At 34.8% G+C, this 20,403-nt stretch overlaps 1 protein-coding gene across 3 annotated transcripts in view; it reads right to left on the minus strand.

Annotated features, from left to right (window-relative positions):
• STAG1 (STAG1 cohesin complex component) overlaps positions 1–20,403 on the minus strand; it is a 373,948-nt gene that overhangs the window by 200,369 nt on the left and 153,176 nt on the right. For all 3 annotated transcript variants that reach the window (XM_054595514.1, XM_054595513.1, XM_054595512.1), the window contains exon 5: positions 12,115–12,211. In XM_054595514.1, coding sequence (XP_054451489.1) covers positions 12,115–12,211 — 97 coding nt within the window. The remainder of the gene's footprint in view (positions 1–12,114; positions 12,212–20,403) is intronic.

Raw genomic sequence — 20,403 nt, forward strand, 5'->3', positions numbered from 1 at the left:
GCCCAGTTTGCTTGTGGGTAGCAGGGGAAGTGACTGAAAGCCACCCGGGAGCCGGGCAAGCAGCTTTGTTCCCTCTCGGACCCCTCCCCCACACACAGTGTCACAACGCAGTGACCTGGGTTGCCCCGCCCTGGTAAACACATGAGGCATAGCCTTCCAACACAAAAGGCTCACTGAGACAAAGAAATAGGGCCCAAACCAAAGAACAGATCAAATCTCCAAAAAGAAAACTAAGCAACAGAGAGACAGCCAACCTATCAGATGCACAGTTCAAAACACTGGTAATCAAGATGCTCACAGAAACGGTTGAGTATGGTAGCAAAATGGAGGAAAAAATGAAGGCTCTGCAAAGTGAAATTAAAAAAAATACAGGGAAATAATAGTAAAGGGAAGGAAATGGGGACTCAAATCAATGGTTGGGAGCTGAAGGAAGAGATCAATGTTCAGCCAGAAGAGAATGAAGAAACAAGAATTCAAAACAATGAGGAGAGGCTTAGGAGCCTCTGGGACAACTTTAAACAATCCAACATCTTAATAATAAGGGTGCCAGAGGAGAAGGGGAAGAGCAAGAAATTAAAAACTTACTTGAAAAACTAATGGGGAACTTCCCCAATCTGGCCAAGGAAATAAGACTTCCAGGAGATCCAGGAAGGTCAGAGTACTAAACAAATTGGACCCAAGGAAGCACACACCAAAGCACAGCATAATTACATTACACAAGATTAAAGATAAGGAGTCTTAAAAGCAGCAAGAGAGAAGGAAAGTTACCTACAAAGGCATTCCTGTAAGACTATCAGATGATTTCTCAAAAGAAACCTTGCAGGCAAGAAGAGGCTGGCAAGAAGTATTTAAAGTGAGGAAAGGCAAGGAACTACATCCAAGATGACTCTATCCAGCAAAGTTATCGTTTAGAATGGAAGGGCAGATAAAGTGCTTCCCAAATAAAGTTAAAGGAGTTCATCATCACCAAGCCCTTATTACATGAACTGTTAAAGGGACTTACCTAAGAAAAAGAAGATGATCAAAAACTATGAATAATAAAATGACAACAAACTCACAACTATCAACAACTGAACCTAAAAAACAAAAACATAAAGTGAGCAAAACAACTAGAATCGGAACAGAATCACAGAAATGGAGATTTGAGGGGAGCGGGCGGGGGGAGAAAGTGCGAAAAGGTACAGGGAATAAGAAGCATAAACAATAGGTACAAAATAGACAGGGGGATGTTAAGAATAGTATAGGATATGGAGAAGCCAAAGAACATACATGTATGACCCATGGACATGAACTATGAGGGCAGTGGTGTAGGAATGATGATTGGGGGGGGGGGGGGCAGGGCAAAAGGGAATAAAGGGGAGAAAAAAACAGGACAACTGTAAATAGCATAACCAATAAAATATATTAACAAAAATTTTTTTAAAAAGTTTTAAAAAGCAGCAAGAAAATGACAGTTACCTACAGGGACTCCCATTAGACTATCAATATCAGCTGATTTCACAAAAGAAACATTTCAAGCCAGAAGGGATTGTCACAAAATATTCAGTGATGAAAAGAACATACAACCAAGACTACCTCACCCAGCAAGGGTATCATTTAAAAGTGAAGGACAAATGAAGAGCTACCCAGACAAGAAAAAGCCACAGGAGTTTGTTACCACTAGGTAAGTATTACAAGAAATGTTAAAGGGCCTGTAAGAAGAAGGAAGAAGAAAGAAAGATGAAAATATAATGGAAGAATACAGTTAAAAGCATAAAATGGCAATAGTTATAATCACTTTAAATGTAAATAGCTTAAATGCTCCAATCAAAAGATACAGGCTTGCTGAACAGATAAGAACAAGACACATATATATGCTGTGTATAATAGACCCACCTCACAAGGAAAGATCTAGACAGACTAAAGGTAAAGGGATGTAGGAAGATATTTCATGCAAATGGAAAGGGAAAAGAAAAGCTGGTGTAGCAATACTACCATCTGACAAACAGACTTTAAAACAAAGGCTTTATAACCAACAAAGGAGACCACATGATAAAGGGTGCAATCAAACAAGAAAATATAACCCTTGTAAACATATATGCACCCAGCAAAGGAGTACCTAAATATCTAAGGCAAATGTTGATAAACATAAAGGGAGAGATTAAAAGTAACACAGTCAACCCTGGCTGGTGTACTTCAGTGGATTGAGTGGATTCAGTGGCTTGCGAACCAAAGAATCACGGGTTTGACTCCCTGTCAGGGCACATGCCTGGGCTGTACGCTTGGTCCCCAGTAGGGGGGCCATAAGAGGCAATCACATATTGATGTTTCTCTCCTTCTCTTTCTCCTCCCTTTCCCTCTGTCTAAAAATAAATAAATAAAATATTTAAATAAAATAGAGTAAAAGTAACACAGTAAGACTAGGAAATTTTAACACCCCACTGACATCGATGAATAGATCTTCCAGACAGAAAATCAACAATAAAAGACTGGCCGTAAATGACACACTAGATCAGGTGGATTTAATTGATACTGTCAGAGAATTTCACCCAAAACTGCAGAGTTTACATTATTTTCGAGTACACATGGAACATTTTCTAGGATAGGCCATGTTTGGACACAAAACAAGTTTGCAATAAATTAAAGAAGACTGAAATGATATCAAACATCTTCTATGACCATAATGGTAGAAAACTAAAAATCAATCAGAAGGGGAAAAAAAAAACCAACAGGAGAACAGACAAAGACAGGGAGGCTGAATAGCATGTTACTAAACAGTGAATGGGTTAACAATTAGATCAAGAAAGAAATCAAAAGATGCCTTGAAACAAATGAAAATGAGAACACAACCACCGAAAATCTATGGGACACAGCAAAAGCAGTCCCAAGAGAAACAGTCATAGCATTACAGGCCTGTCTCAAAAAACAAAAAAAATTTCGAACAAATAATCTAAGATTACACTTAAAAAACCCAGAAAAGGAACAAATAAAGCCCAAAGTAGAGAAAAGAAAATAATAAAGATTTTGGGAGAAATAAATAAAGTCTAAAAAAAAAAAATACAAAAGATCAAAAGATCAATGACACCAAGAGCTGGTTCTTTGAAAAGATAAACAAGAATGATAAACCTTTAGCCAAGCTCATCATGAAAAAATTGAGAGAGGACCCAAATAAATAAAATGAGAATGAAAGAAAGAAAGTAACAACTGACAACACAAAAACACAAGGGATTATATGAAAATATAAGGGACAGCTATATGCCAAAAAGTTGGACAATTTGGAGGAAATAAGTAAATTCCTAGAAACATATATACATTCCTCCAAAACTGAATCACGAAGAATCAGAGAATCTGAATAGACAGATTACAACTAATGAAACTGACAGTATTGAAAAAACTCCCAAGAAATAAAGGCCTGGAACAGACGACTTCACTGGTGAATTTCTAACACCTATTGTTCTCCACTATTCTAAAAAATTGAAGAGGAGGGAAGACCCTCAAGATCGTTTTATGAGGCCAGCATTATCTTAATTCCAAAACCAGACATAGAAACTAGAAAGAAAGAAAATTATAGGCTAATATTGCTGATATACATAGATGCTAAAATCTTCAACAAAACATCAGTAAGCTAGATCTAACAGTACATTAAAATGACCGTACATCAAAATCAAGTAGAATTCATTATGGGGATGCAAGGCTGGTACAATATCCACAAATCAATAAAAATAAAAAATCTTTAGAACAAAAAACTCAGTGGAAATTTAAAAGAAAAGGAAGTAACACCATTAGAATGTCCACACTACTCAAAGCAATCTACAGATTCAACACAATTCCCATCAAAACACCAACAGTGTATTTCATAGAATTAGAACGTATATTCCAAAATTTTATTTGGTAGCACAAAAAAACCCCAAATAGCCACAGCAATCTTAAGAACAACAAAGATGGAAGAATCATGCTAACTGATATCAAACTAGCCTACAAGATCATAATAATCAAAACAGCAGGGTAGTGGCATAAAAACAAACATGTAGATCAATGGAACAGAACAGAGAGCCCAGAAATAAACCCATGCCTTTACTGTCCATTAATATTTGACAAAGGAGGCACGAACACACAATGGGGGTAAGAACAGTCTAGTTAATAAATGGTGCTGGGAAAATTGGATACGTTCAAAGAAAATAAAACTAGACTGCCCTCTTATACCGTACACAAGAATAAACTTCAAAATGGATTAAAGACTTTAATGTTGGACTTGATACCATAAAAATCCTAGAAGAAACCAAAGGCAGCAAAATCTGGAACATTTCTTATAGCAATATTTTCTCTGCTATATCTCCTTATGCAAGGGAAACAAAAGAAAAATAAACAAATGGGACTACATCAATCTAAAAAGTTTTTGCACAGTAAATGAATCTATCAACAAAATGAAGACAACCCACTGAATGGGAGAACATATCTGCCAATGATACATCTGATAAGGAGTTAATATACAAAATTTATAAAGAACGGATACATCTCAACACTAAAAAAATTGAACAATCCAATTAAAAAATGTTCAAGGAGACTGACAGGTGTGGCTTAGCTGGCTGGAGCATCTCATGTAACTAAAAGGTTGTGGGTTTGATTCCTAGTATGGCATATACTTAAGTTGCAGGATCAATCCCTGGTCAGGACATGTATGGGAGGCAACCAATTGATTTTTCTCTCTCACAGTGATGTTTCTCTCTCCCCCTTCCTCTCTCTCCAAAAGCAATGAAAAAATGTCTTTGGGTGGGGATTTAAAAAAAAAAATGGGCAAAGGAACTGAATAGACATTTCTCTAAAGAGGACATACAGATAGCCAATAGATAAATGAAAAGATGTTTAACATCCCTAATCATCAGAGAAATGCAAATAAAAAACTACAATGAGATATCACCTCACACTTGTCAGCACGGTTATCATCAATAAATCACCAAGTATTTTGATTTATTGTGGATAAAAGGGAACCCTCCTACACTGTTGGTGGGAATGCAAATTGGTGCATCCACTATGGAGCAACATGGAGTTACCTGAAAAAATTAAAAATAAAACTGCCTTATGATCCTGCAATTCCACTTCTGGGATTTATCCTAAAAAACCTGAAACACTTGTTCAAAAGAACAAATGCACCCCTATGTTCACTGCAGCATTATTTACAATAGCCAAGATTTGAAAGCAGCCAAGTCTACCAGTAGATGAGTGAATAAAAAAGCTGTGGTACATTTAAACAATGGAATACTACTCGGCCATACAAAATAGGAAAATGTAAACCTTTGTGACAGCAGGGATGGATCTGGAGAGTATTATGCTAAGAGAAACAAGTCAGTCAGAGAAAAGACAGGTACCATATGATTTCACTCATATGTGGAATCTAATGAACAAAATGAACTAACAAGCAAAATAGTCACAGGTTTATAGAGAGCCGACTGACAGCTGGGGGTATTGGGAGACTGAGGGTTTGGGTGGAGGCACTGAGCAAAAAAGAAGAAAAAATTCATGGACAGGGACAACAGTGTGATGATTACCAGAGGGAAGGAGGGGTGGAGGTAGGTGGAAGCGGGTACGTGGTGGATCAATGGTGGTGGATGGAGACTTGACTTGGGGTGGTGAACGCAGAATACAGTGCACAGATGATATGTTGTAGAACTGGGCACATGGAACCTGTATAATTTTGTCAACAATCGTCACTCCAATAAATTCAATAAAAAGGAAAAAACTTTAGACCAATAAAAAAGACAATTTTTTACTTTCATTTCAATTTAATCATTTTTTCCAAGTAGCTACTAAGTTGTTAAGCTATATAAATTGTTTGAATGTAACTACTTCAAATGGTAAATGTTAGGTATTTCTTTTGGCCTACAGCATCCATGAAAAAAATTAGTGCAACACTAAACCACCCATAAAATGGGAAAGTTAAAAAAAACTCTTAAAAGTAATTTTTCTGAGAGGGTAAATTCTCTAGCAATTTTATGTTTCTATAAAGCCCTAAGGCATTAGGCACAAGTACTGTAAAACAGAGCAATTATTTGTTATAACCAACTAAGAAAGAAGGCATTTCTAACCAACAATTCACAAGTTTCATAAACACATCCTTTACTAACTAAAAAAAAAGCATGTTTCTCAGTAAAAACTATCAATACCCAATAATATATATATTATACATACATATATTCTGAAATATGTTAAATACCTTCATTAGTATACACCCAAATACATAGGCCTGTTCTGCTGGTGTATTACACAATGGTTAAGACTTTGAATAGAGATAACAAATTTTCATTTTCTTGTGCATAATATTATAAATATATCCTATCTTTAAGTGTTGTCTTCTGAACTTCCTCAGAATTTAATCCTATGAATGCTTGTGAAGTTACAGAACTTTAAAATGCAACTCTTAAGTCAGTAAGTGTTTAAATCACCTTTTCCATTGCCATCTATCCTACCTCGCTGATACTGAAGTATATTCTATTATCATGTGTTGAATTAGTCAGTATATTCTGAGGATTCCAGCAGTAAGTAGAATGAATTCACTAGAGATGGATCAATTGAAGAGATTTTCACGAAGAGGCTACAGAAGGGAAATTTAGCAACAGTTAAGGAAACAACTAGGTGTGCTGATGCATCTCAAGATCACTAAAGTAGAAGGCCTATTAATACTACACCCTAGACTCAAGGGTCAAGTTAAGAAAACACTGATACTGGAGCCAAATGGAAAAGAGGCTGCCCAATACTCTTTACTCATGATAGAATGTTTCAATTTGTCCTGTCACTAGTGAAGTTTCCTTTCTAGCCAGGAACTAGGAAAAAAAAATTTTTTTGTGACTTTTTTCCTTCCTTCCATGATATTCTTCCTAATTGAACCAAAATTTGTTTTAACATTTGTTTGTTCTTGGTTCTTAGACATCTTTAGGCACAAACGAGCTGATAGAACACAACAATAAGTTGGATTTTGGCAATTACTTTGTAACATACAGAGTCCTTATAAAGTGCAAATCTCACCTGAATATGCAATTGAGATTGGCCTTTGCAATAAAAACAAAAACTCCCCATTTGTCCTTTGCCTTTTAACTTTCCCTATAATTTGCCCATCACATAAAAGTGTTCGGTATTGTTTTAGCACACGTTTAATATATCAATTTTTTATAACTTATAGGTTTTTAGTCAGTTAATTTTGCAGCATCAATAAAAGGTCTTTAGCACTCCAAGGTTATAAAGGAATTCTTTCCTGTTTTCTTCTATCCTTTATTATTTCTTTCTTTCTGGTATTTATTTGTTGTTCTTTTTCTTTGTTTCTGCTATTTGTTGTTGTTTTTGTTATTTGAATTCTTAGTGCATTGGGGATTTATCCTGGTGTACATCACACCAAGTGAGGTGTAGATCTGAAATAATTTCCCACATCTGCCCCATATTACCTTAAAAAGGGGGTCTTTATTTCATTATCTCTTCTAACTGTATATTCTTATATAAACTTAACATGTTAATTTATATTAACTCCATATCCCCTATAACTTAATGAATTATTTTATTACTTATATTAGCTTTACAAACTAAGTTTCTTAAACTTCCTAAAGAGTGGATATTATTTTCAAATAATGAGTATACTTACTTCATTTTATTTTCTAAATGTGTTGGAGTATATCACCACCAATATAATGATAAATAGGAGTTGTGACCTTATTTGTCTTTGTATTATTTACCCTACTGGTTTCCCTTCAGCATAGTGTTGGCTTTGGGATTAAAAAGGCTTTTTAAAAATCATTTCATTTTTTTACTTTCACATAATTTCAGACTCTACAGAAAAATGAATTCCAGAAGTAAGATGGCTGAGTGTAAAGATGAAAACATGTACTTTTGGTAGATACTGCCATATTTTTCCCCGAGAGATGTACCAATTTGTATTCCAACAGTGAAACAATATGTTTCCACACAACCTAATCAACAGAGTGTTGTTATAATTAAACTTTTTAATCAACCTGATAGATGAAAAATGATCTCAATGTAGCTATAATTTGCAATACTCTTCTTTCATATATTTTAAGATATGCTTAAAAGTTCCAGAGGTGCTTGGGTCTATTTCTGGATTGTTATTCTATTCCACTGATGTGAGAGACTGTGTGCTTCCTTTGTTAATCACATTAAGAAAATATGCATCTATGTCTCTCTAATCAAAAAGTTTTAAAATCCATTTTGTTAAATGCCTTATACAGTCAAAAGGGAACTTGGAATGGGATGGGAACAGAGAATTCACAAAAGAAACAAATGCTTCTCAAGCTCCATTCATAAGAATTTAATTCACAAATTAAAATCACTTTTACACTAAAATTAACCATGGATCAACAACCTGAACATAAGAACTAAAACTATATAACTATTAAAAGAAAATATAGGAATAAATCTTCATGTCCTTGAGTTTGGCAATGGATTCTTACACTTGACACAGAATTAGCAAGAAATGAGAATAAATTGGACTTGATAAAAATTTGAAAGTTTTCTGCATCAAAGTGCATCTTTAAGAATATAAAAAGACAACCTTAAAATGGGAAAAAAATAGTTATACGTTATATTTCTGATAAGGGTTTAGTATCCAGACTATATAAACAACTACTACAACTCAAGACAAAAAAACAAAAACAAAACATCATACCTCTAATTTTAAAATAAACACAGGACCTGAATACACATTTCTTCAAACAAGATATACAAATGTCCGAAAAGCACATGAAAAGATGTTCATGATCATAGGTAATTAAGGAATCAAAGAGATATCACTTCAAATCCACTAGGAAACTGAAAAATTTTTTTAATTAGATAATAAAAATGTTGGAGATGTGAAGGAGTAAGAATCCTCATCCTATATATTTCTGGTAGAAATATAAAATGGTGCAGCTGCTGTGGGAAACAGTTTTGCAATTCATCAAAAAATTAAAATATAATTACCATATGATCTTGCAATTCTACTCCTAGCTTTTTACCCCAAAGAATGAAAAAGAAACAAGTATTCAAACAGATATTTGTTCAGGAATGTTCAAAATAGCAGCATTCACAATAACCAAAAGGTGGAAGCAATCCAAATGTCTATCAACAAATGAGCAAATAAATTCTGATATATACATACAATAAAGTATTATTCAGCCATAAAAATAAATGAATTATTGATACATGCCACTACTTCAGTAAACCTCAAGTGCATTATGCTAAGTGAAAGAAATCAGACACAAAAGGTCACATTTTATGTAAAAATTACCAGAATAGGCAAATCCATAGAAGCAGAAAGCAGGTAAGTGGATGAAGAGTTGAGGGGATAGGGTAATAGGAAATAATTACTTAAGGAATATGAGGTATTCTTCTGGGGTGATGAAAAAGTTTTGATGCTTGAGAAAGGTGGTTGCACAACAATGTGAATGCACTGTATGTTACTGAATTGTACACTTTAAAATAGTAAATTGTATATTAAGTAACTTTCACCTTAATTAAAAAAGAAACACACTGACATATTTTTAAATCATTCCTAAAACTAATCCAAAATTTGATAAGAACACTTCGTTGAAAAAACTAAGAAGAAATAAGCATTCTCATGTATTACTGATGGGGAGTAAAATTGGGTACAATTCCTATAGCAGGAAATTTAGCACATGTTTCTAATATTATTACAAGTACATTTATCTACATTTTTCCATATATAGCAAATCAAGTATAAACAAAGTAAGTCATTACAGTACTGTTTGTAATAGCAAAAGACTATAATTAACAGAATAGTCTGCTAAAAGAAGGTAAGTAAATTAATATACATATACAAGGAGGAATGTTATGACACCGTATTAAAAAAAAACACTTAGAAAGCTCTCTATACATCAATAGCAGTATCTTTTGTGTTAGAGGAAAGAATATACAGGGTGGAGCAAAAGTAGATTTGCAGTTTTAAGTACGCGAAATAGTTTATTCTTGTGTTATTTATTAACTATTGTATTATTTTCTATATAAACAATGGTAAAGCTACTTGTGCTCTGACCCTGTATATTCCTACTTAAGTGTATGAAAATTAGGTAGACCAATTAAACAGATACACAGATAGTTGGGTGGACAATATGACAAAATAGTCAAGAGCAGTTAACTCTGTGGATATATTTATTGTATGAAGATGGGGAGGCAGGAAGTGATAAAGACTTTCGCTTTGTATCTTTAAAAATATTTTTTAAGGTTTTTGAACCACGGGAATGAATTACAAAGGGTAAAAATGTAAAGACTACCAGCTGTTTTAAAATCAAAACCCAATCCAATAGGATACTTACATAATATATTAGATTAGATAAAATATGTAAAGTATATCACTCAGTGCTTGGGCCTTGATCATTTTAAGGCTGTAAAATTAACAAACTTGCTTTCCGTCCAACAGCGTAATCTCTTGTGACTCCTCACCTATCTCCATGGTCTAGGATTCAACCACAAACTCTATTTATTTCCTAGAGTGTGTGGTGCTTTCTTGTCTTTGGGGTTTTTGCATAGTCTGTAAATACTGGCCTTTCCCCGCCTCGTTATCATTCTTTTACTCAGCCTCAGTCTCACCACAGTTTCTTCTTACAGGATGCATTTTCTGACAAATCCCCATATTCACACATTCACAGAGAGCCTGGGCTGGATGAGAACCCTTCGTTATTTCCATAGTATCCTGTGGTTTCCCATGTAAGTCCCAGATTGAGACAAACCTTACTTGGTACCATAAGTTTGGAACTTATAAACTACATGATGTCCAAACACTTATCTAAGCCCTTTATTCGCAGTTTCCTGATCTTCAAAATAAAGATCACATCTGCCCAATAAAACTGTTAACTAATATAAAATGAGCTAATGTACATAAAGCACACAGCTTGGCATATATGAAATAGTCATTAAATAGTAATCATTTTTACCCTGGCTGGTGTGACTCAACTGGTTGGAACATGTAATTGAGACCAAATAATTTTCTCTATAGAAGTTGTCCTATAGACCAAAAGGTCAAGGGTTTCATTCAAGGTCAGAGCAGATGGCCAGGCTGCTGGTTTGATCCCCAGTCAGAGCATGTACAAGAAGGCAACCAATCAGTACTTCTGTCTCACACTGATACCTAGATCTCTATCACTCTCTCTCCCTGCCTCCCCTTCCTTTGTCTATAAAGTAATGAAAAAATGTCTTTGGATGAGGACTTTTTTTAAAAAGGAAGTAATAACCAGTAATAAAACTGGTTATATCACTGAGGACTTTAGTGAACTATTGGTGTATTTCCTTCTTTGTTCCTTGTAATAAAGCCTCTGTTAAAAATTACACATCCCCTAATACTGACTGGGTGGCAGAGACTCTTGGTAACATTTGTATACTCAGGAACAGTGCTTAGTACAAGGCAGGCGCTCTATAAATATTTATTAAACTATTTATGCCAATACGGTGAGGTATAACTTGAACAGAAATAAAAGATTCTTTAAGAAATCTATTTGATTAGTGATCGCAATAAACAATCACTATTCTTTCTCCACTGGAAAGCAAATAATGGTGATTTATCAATTTGTTTCCCCACACAGAATCTGATCTGTTAAGATTTATCTATTTTAAAGAACAAAATTCTCTATCAGTTACCTATTAATATGATAAAAATAATACTGCACTTTAACTGTCTATGGATTTCCAACTGACTATAAACTTAAGAAACCTGACTCTGCTACTTATGTAACCTTAAGCAAATTATTTGTGCTTCACCTATATTAATTTACCTCATCTATAAAATGAAGACCCAAATACCAACAAGGATAAAACATAATCAATGTTAGCAATTAGCAATCACTAAAATGCAGCACAGGCATAAATATCAGTAAATATTAATTATAAAAGTTCAAGTCATAATTTATTAAATGAATTTCAAATTTCTTTCAAAATTTCAAAATATTTAGAAGTCTATTGTTTTATAGAAGCAAAGCTGAACCAGAAGGAAATGAAATGTCTTTAAGTAACTTAATAATTTTCTTTATCAGAAAAAATTAGCACATAATTCTAGGATAAATTATGTATGACTAATGGAAGATGAAGTAAATTGACACAGCTGAATTGACAGGCTCAATGTACATCATTTATTCCCACAGTCTGTACCTCGACATCCTGAACACTGGATAAAAAAGTTGATTAAATCCAGAAGTGCGATGTCCCTGTCTTGTTTATATGATTCAATCCAGTCATCCACCACAGACTGTAGAAAAAAAATATAAAAATGAAAACTTCAGAAAAAATTTAATATTAGAGCAAATAAATATTTAAAAAATATGTTCTGTGTGTTTATTTAAAAAAAAACAACCACCTAAAAATACTTACCTGAAATTATTTCTCTGGAGCCAATTAAAAGGTAAGTTAACTAGTTTTCAAAAAATTGTTCTAAGTCCCATGAATTCAATAGTTAGTAAGCAACTATAAATAGTAATATTCAAAACGCATGGAAAAAATAATACAGAAACTAATTTCACTTATACATACAAACTTTCTGAGTATCGGAAAAGCTAATCCACTAAAAGAGTACAAGTCATATATAACAAAATGTATTTTTTTTCAGGAATGCAAGGATGGCTCATTATTAGAAGATCAAATAACTCAATTTATCAACAAAGGGAGAAAATTAGAGTATATTGCTATGTCTGAAAATGGTCTCTGATAAATCTCTGCAGCCAAGCTTAATAAAATATTTCTGGAGGGTAGGGAGTTACAGAGTTGGGTGAAAAAAGTAAAAAGATTAAGAAAAAAAGAAAAACTCTGACAACAGTCTGGTGATTACCAGCGAGAAAGGGGAATGGGGGGAGGAAGAAGAGGGTATAGCAGGAAGGTATGATAAAGAGGATATGATGGAAGGAGATTTGACTTGAGGTGGAGGACACTCAATAAAATATACAGATGATATATTATAGAATTGTACACCTGAACCTAAATAAATTTACTAATGTCACCATAATAGATTCAATAGGAACAACAACACATTGTTTAAAAATTCTGAGAAAACTAGGGTTATGAAAACGAGATAAAGACAAAAACTAAAACATATTTATGGTAAAATGACAAAGACATTTCAACTCAAAAAGAAATGATGAAAAAAAATGCATCCCTAACAATTCGACACAAGTTTTAAGAATTTAGTTAACGCAAAAACTAATAAAATATCTGTAAAGACAAGTGCACTTTCCTATAGTTGATTAAAAAAATAAACTAAGAGTCTTTACTAAACAAACTCAAAAGATTAATAGAAAATTTGACAAGACAGTTGACAAAATATAAATGTACAAAATAACTCTTTCCAAATTGTTAGGCAAACTGAATGTGATTTCACTTAGCATAGTAGTGGGTAAAATTGGTTGAAGGTTTTCTAGGATGAAGTTAGATGATCAGAGGGAATATATAAAAATTATTTTTTAAAAATAAAATTGTTTTTGTATTGAGGTATAATTATATATAGTTAAGATGCATAAATCTGAAGTTACACCCTGATGAAACTGTACAAATACTAATAGAAAACATTTACAGGACTAAAGCAGGTTCTCTCATGTTCCCTTCCAGTCAGTAACTTATTCTCAGCTCATATACAGGTCCGGCACAAATCACACCCCTTTTTTATTACAAAATCATAAGCATGTAATTATGTAACATAAAAATATCACACTCAAGCACACTATAGGACATTTTAGATAAGATGTTCAAATCAAAACTATAAATTATTACACCCATATTATATTCTCCCAACCACACTCAAGCAGGCATTACTTCTGCTGGATCCTGTAGTTAAATTATTTCTCCTGAACAGTTGACATGTAAATTCATATAAACTATCATCTTTTGTTTGATTTCTTTCAATCAAAAAGAGGTTCAGCCATATTATTGTGTTTATGTTCAGCCATATTATTGTGTTTATCAGTAATTATCTTTTTGCTTTGCTGGGTAATATTTCATTATTAATATACCACAAATTATGACAGTGTTATTGTTGATGGAGATGAGTGGTTTCCATTTTAGAATTATCACAAGATTGTTATGAACATAACTATTCACATCTTTTGATAGACATAGACATTTTTTCTGCTGTATATATGTATACCCAATAGCAGACTTATTAACACAGAGAACACATGTATGTTTAGGGTTACAAGACAATGCCAATTTTCCAAAACAGGTATAAAAAATTGTACTCCCATTAACAATGTATAACATCTAGTAACGTATGAGTTTGAGTGCTCCACATCCTCACCAATACTAGGTATTATGAGCCCTTTTAATATAACCCATTCCAGTTAAAATATCCCTTGATTAATTAATTATGTCATATATATTGAGGAGCAACAGGAGTCCTTTCTTCTATGTGAAAGAAAGGACTTTTTGTTAACTGCTGATATACATAACACTGTTTCTCTGTCTCATCATGTTAGCGTCCAGGAGGTATCGTTTTAAAAGTATATAGAAAATTAGAAAGAATGTTATGGTTGCAGGAGAGAGTAAAAAGAAAAAGAATGGCATGGTATACGTTCAGCGTTCAGCTCTGCTGAATAATGTGTCAAGCCCCCATGAGCTATGAATGGTGGTGAGTACAAAGAATAAACAAAGAAGCTCAAGAGTGACTTTAAGACTCAGGGCCCAAGGAGAAATGCTTTGTGACACAGGTAAGAATGTGTGCCACAAAAATGAGGAGAAAGTAATTTCCTAACTTCTACATGAGGCCCAGCATTATGAAGGCACACTAAAGACGGTAACCTAAATTTCCTTTAACTCTCACCAAATATGAACAAAGAACCCAAAACATTCTGAGTAAGACTAGTGAGCAAGAGCTTGCATTAGAAATACAAAAACTGCATATAACAATATTACAAACAAATAGATTGAAAATAATGTAGGACTAGAAAAACAATATATGAGATAGAGGGCTGAAATTAATCCATGTATATATAGAACTTAAGCTATGAGAGAGAAAGTATTTCAATTTTAGAGGAAAAGGAGTGATTTATTTTAAAATGATACTGATGTTATTGGTTATCCATTTGGAAGGAAACAACTATATTTTTTTATAAAACAGACTTTATTTATTTATATTTGAAGAGAAGGGAAGGTATGGAGAAAGAGTGGGTTGAGAAACATCAGTTGACTCTCCATGTCTCCAACCAGGTATCTGGCCCACAACCCAGGTGTGTGCCTAGACTGGGAATTGTACCAGAAACCTTTTGGTTTCTGGGATGACACCCATCCCACTGGGTCACGCCAGTCAGAACCACAGCAATACTTTTTAAAAGCTATCAGAGAGGTGTGGAGGCAAAAGACTGTAAGGAACTAAACTCCACAGAGACAAGTCCTTCCTGGACTGGCAGAAACTAGTGACTGCTAGAGGCACTGCCAAGTATGGACATAGGTGGATGGAGGATTCAGTGTGTCATTATATACAGGGGCTTGGTCAGGAAGCAGAATAAAACTACATAAAGCCCATCAAAATCAACTTTCTGGGAAAGAATTTTAAAGCAATGGGTACCTACAGGGAACCGAAGGATTAAAAATACAGCATACCTCATCAACAACAATGAAATTCAGTGGATAATGGAAGGACATTTAAAATACTGAAAGTGAAAAGAAGTGCCCATCAGTAGGTGGGAAAACCAACGTTCCCTGTTGCCCCACAAAGAAAAAGCCTGGACAACTACCTTAAAAAACAAAACAAAACAAAACGAAACAAACAAAAAAACCCCCTGCTCTGGGAGACCTCTAGAATCCACTTAGGAAGGTTTAAAAAGAAAACAGAATAATCACACAAGAAGAAAAGAAAGACCACTTTTTTTTTTTAACCTGCATCATCCAATCGCCCAAACTGATACTCTTCAGCACTAAGGAGGAACTTCACAGCAAGAAAGAGTTCCTCTAACCAGAAAAGGAAGAGCAGAATGAGTGACCAGCTTCTCCAGACTTACAGGATTCTGTACAAAGGTCCCACTTTAGTTTTACCCCACACAGACCAACAAAACTGAGTTGTAGTAAGTCAACTAGAAACAGGAATAAAAGCAGAGGTTATTATTAGCAGACAAACTGCAGGAGATTACAGTTCACAGACCAGCTCTGCAGACTAACTCAACAGATTCTGTTACTGATGAAGCCAAAGGCCAGCAGGGCCACTGTGAACCCCTACAGATTTTGCCCACTTTCCTCTCACAGTTATTTGTACTCACTAATGCCAGCTGACTGAGTCCCTCCGTTTCCTTCCTCTTCCACTGCCGAACAGCACCAAAGCCATCCATGAACCAAATTGCTGCAAAAGTGTAACACTCCTCTAAACCGATTTGGGATTCTGTAGCTTCACAGTGCCCCAATGCTACCACCCCTGTGCCCATGCTCAGGACTAGCCCATCCAGCTGCGTACACTGACATCATGCCCATCACCAACCTCCACTAAAATGCAATTGCAAGGGGGGTGAAGTGCTATGCAGCCACCAATTAGTTCACTGACAGCCAAGGCACCCTGCCATTGTTTGTAGGCCTAAATTAGGCCAAGTCTTCTGTAACTGACCAGCACCACCATGGATACCTACCTATAACATCCCCCCTCAAAGCTGTGCACTTGTACACCTGAGCCCAACTTGTCATGAGACTCCACTGTGGTGTGCATGCCTGGGGAGAGAGTTTGTAAATCACAGGTCAGGATGCTGCTGGCCAGGGCCTTTATAGCTGCCAGTGAGCCCACAGTTAACCTCAGCCCTTGCTACCTGCACTGGCCCTCATCACTACAAATGTGTATGCAGCTGGCCTCTGTCATTACACAGGCTCCTGCAGCTGACCGCCACTGGCTCTAGCCACCACCACTGACTGACTGGGTCCCTACCTACTGGATCTAAAGGTGCTGCCCAAAACACCAACAACCCTTGCAGCAACTACAGATTCCTTACAGTGCTCGCCAAGGAACACATGGTCGTCAATGCTGTAGACCCAAGCAGCACAAACCAAAGAGACATCATGAACCCTTATCCCCCATCCAGATCCAGTGCTGCCATATGCCCCTGAATTTGGTACTCTGCACCACTAGACTCAAGGTCACAGCATAATCCAGTGTGTCCTCACCCACAGGTGAAAGAATTCCTTTATTAAAGTCAGTCTATAAAGTCTGGAAGAGGTAACTATTTCTTCAAATGTGCAGACACAAAAGCAGAACTATGGGGATTATGAAAAATCAGAGACATGTCTCCACCAAAGGAATACAGTGCACCTCCAATAACTGGCTCAAAGAAACAGATCCAGAAATTGCCTGAATAAGAATTCAAAATAACTGATGTACAGATGATCAGAGAGCTACAAAAGAACATAGATAAACAATTAAAAATATTTTTAAAAATATGAAAACAAAATGAGAAGTTGAACAAGAAATAGAAAACACACAAGAACCAAACAGAAATTGGAAATGAAGAATACATAATTGTACTGAAGAATTCAATCGAGTTTAAATAGCCGATATGAACAAATTAAAAGAAGAATCAGTGAACTAGAATACAGATCAGCTATAATTATCCAATTAGAGGATCAAAAAGAAATAAAGAAAGCCTACAGAATTATGAGATACCATCATAAAAATAATAACAACAACATATACAACACTGGAGCCCCAGGAGAAGAGAGAGAAAATGTGGTAGAAAACTTATTTAGGGAAATAATGGCAAAGAACTTCCCAAACCTGGGTAAAGATTTTTGGACATCCAACATTACCACAAAGCAAATAGGTCACCTAAAATCCTCAATCAAAAACATTCTTCTTTAAGGTACATTAAGAAAAACTGTCTAAAACCAAAATGGGAGAGAATTTTAAAGCAACAAGAGAAAAAATAATTCTCTCTAAAGGAAACCACAATAAGGAGCACATTAAGAATGGAGTTTTGTATGTGATCCAAGTTAAATTATCAGCATTAAACAGACTGTTATATGTATGTAACATGGGACTACAGCACAAAATTGGATTTTTTCCTGACTTATGTTTTTTATTTCATTTCAACGCCTCCATACTAATGGAAATCCCAAGCTAAATTCTGTAAGAGATACAAAGAAAAGATAAAGAGAAGGGAATCAAAGCACATCACTATGGGAAATCATCAACTGACGGGAAAGCAGGAAGAAATTAAAAAAAGAAAAATGGAACTTCCAAACAACCAGAAAACAATTAAATAGATAGCATGAAAAAGCTCCTGCCTATCAATAATTAATCTAAATGGATTGAATTCCCCAATCAAAAGCATAAAGCTTCTTGTTGGAAGGATAACAAACATGACTCCAAAATATATGCTGCCTACAAGAAACTCACTTCAATTACATGGATACACATGGGCTCAAAGTGAAGAAATGGGAAAAAATATTCCATGCAAGTAGAAATCAAAAGAAAGTACAGATAGATATCCTTGTATCAAAAAAAACAACAACAACAACTTCAAGCCAAAAACAGTAACGAGGCAAAGATGATCTTTAAATAATGATGAGGAGGTGAAACTATCAAGAAACTAGAACAGTGTGTGTGTGTGTGTGTGTGTGTGTGTGTGTGTGTGTGTACACCAAACATCAGAGCACCTAAATATATTAAGCAAATACTAATAGGTGGGAAGGGAAAAACAGACCTCAATATATTAGGAGACTTCAATACAAATTTTCAAAAGCAGACATTCAATCAAGAAAATGTTGGGTCCAAACCATACTTTAGTGCAAAAGGAACAGACAAATGCTGAATATTCCATCCAACAGCAGCAAAATACACATTCTTTACAAGTACACATGAAAAATTCTCCAGGGACTAATCACATAACATTTCATAAAAAAAGTTTTAGCAAATTTAAGGCTGAAAAGATAAAAGTTATCTTTTCTTACCAAAATGGTAACTAGAAATCAGTAACACAAGGAAAACTGAAAAATCACAAATGCAGAGATTAGAAAAAACTCTACTGAACAACCACTGAGTCAAAAAAGAAATCAAAAGGGTAATCAAGAAATATCTTGAAACTAACAAAAATGGAACCACAACATATCAGAAACAACTGACTCATAGGTGGAGAGCAGATAACAGCTAGATGGTTTGAGGGGAGGCTAGGGGATGGAGGGACTGAGCAAAAAGGAAAAAGGACTCATGGACATGGACATGGACAACAGAGTAGTGACTGCTGAGGGGTGGGGGTTATAAGGAGACTAGATGGTAATGGGAAAAAAACACAATCAAGATTAAATTTAAAAAATACTGAATGATGCAAAAGCAGCTCTAAGACGGAGGTTTATAACGATAAATCCCTACATTAAGGAACAAAAAATAATCTCAAATAAGCCTCACTTTACACCTCAGGGCACTAGAAAAAGAACTAAGGCCAAAGATAGCAGAAGGAAGAAAACAACAAAGATCACAGCAGAGATAAAAGAAATAGAGATCAGAAAAACAATGGAAAAGACCAATAAAACTAAGAAGTGGTTTTCTGAAAAGAAACAAAATTGATCAGCATTTAAATAGACTTAATGTTAAGAAAAGAGAGGACTGAAATAAATTAAATTGGAAATGAAAGAGATTAAAAATTAATACCACAGATTACAAAGGATCATGAGAAACAGTTATGAAAAGTTACATGCCAACAACCTGAATAAGAAGAATAAGGATGGATTCTTGGCAACACACAACATTTCTTCATGACTGAATCATGAAGAAATATAAAATCTTGCAGACTGATTACTGGTATGAAGATTAAGTCAGTAATCAAAAATCTCCCAAAACAGAAAAGGCCAGGACCAGATGGTTTCACTTGCGAATACTACCAAATATTTAAAGAATTCCTGCCAATCCTTCTCAAATCTTTCCAAAAAAATTAAAGAGGAAACCCTCCTAAACTCATTTTATGAGGCCAGCAATCTACCGATATCAAAGCCAGATGACACTACAAGAAAATTACAAATGAATATCCCTAATGAGTTTAGATGTAAAAATTCTTAGCAAAATATTAGCAAACCAAATTCAATAGCATATTAAAAGAAGGACTTGCCAACAAGTTGGGTATTTGTTCCTGGGATGCAAAGCTTTTTCAACATACGCAAATCAATAAATGTGACACACCACATTAAAGAAGGAAAGATTAAAGTTAGGTTATCTTCTCAATTGGTGCAAAAAAAAAAAAACCCCACCAAAAAAACCCCTTCTGACAAAATACAACATGATAAAAAGAAACTCTAGACAAATTGAATACAGAAGAAACATACTCAATCACAGCAAAAACCATATGTAACAAACCCACAGCCAAAATTACATTCAACAGTATAAAGTTGAAAGCTCTTCCTTTGAGATCAAGGACATAACAAAGGTGACCACTTTCACCACTCCTATTCAAGGGTACTGGAAATCCTAGCCAGAGCAATCAGGCAAGAAAAAGA

The sequence above is a fragment of the Pteronotus mesoamericanus genome, unplaced genomic scaffold (assembly GCF_021234165.1).
Source record: "Pteronotus mesoamericanus isolate MK-2021 breed Mesoamerican mustached bat unplaced genomic scaffold, CSHL_Meso_final scaffold_54, whole genome shotgun sequence".
NCBI lineage: Eukaryota > Metazoa > Chordata > Mammalia > Chiroptera > Mormoopidae > Pteronotus > Pteronotus mesoamericanus.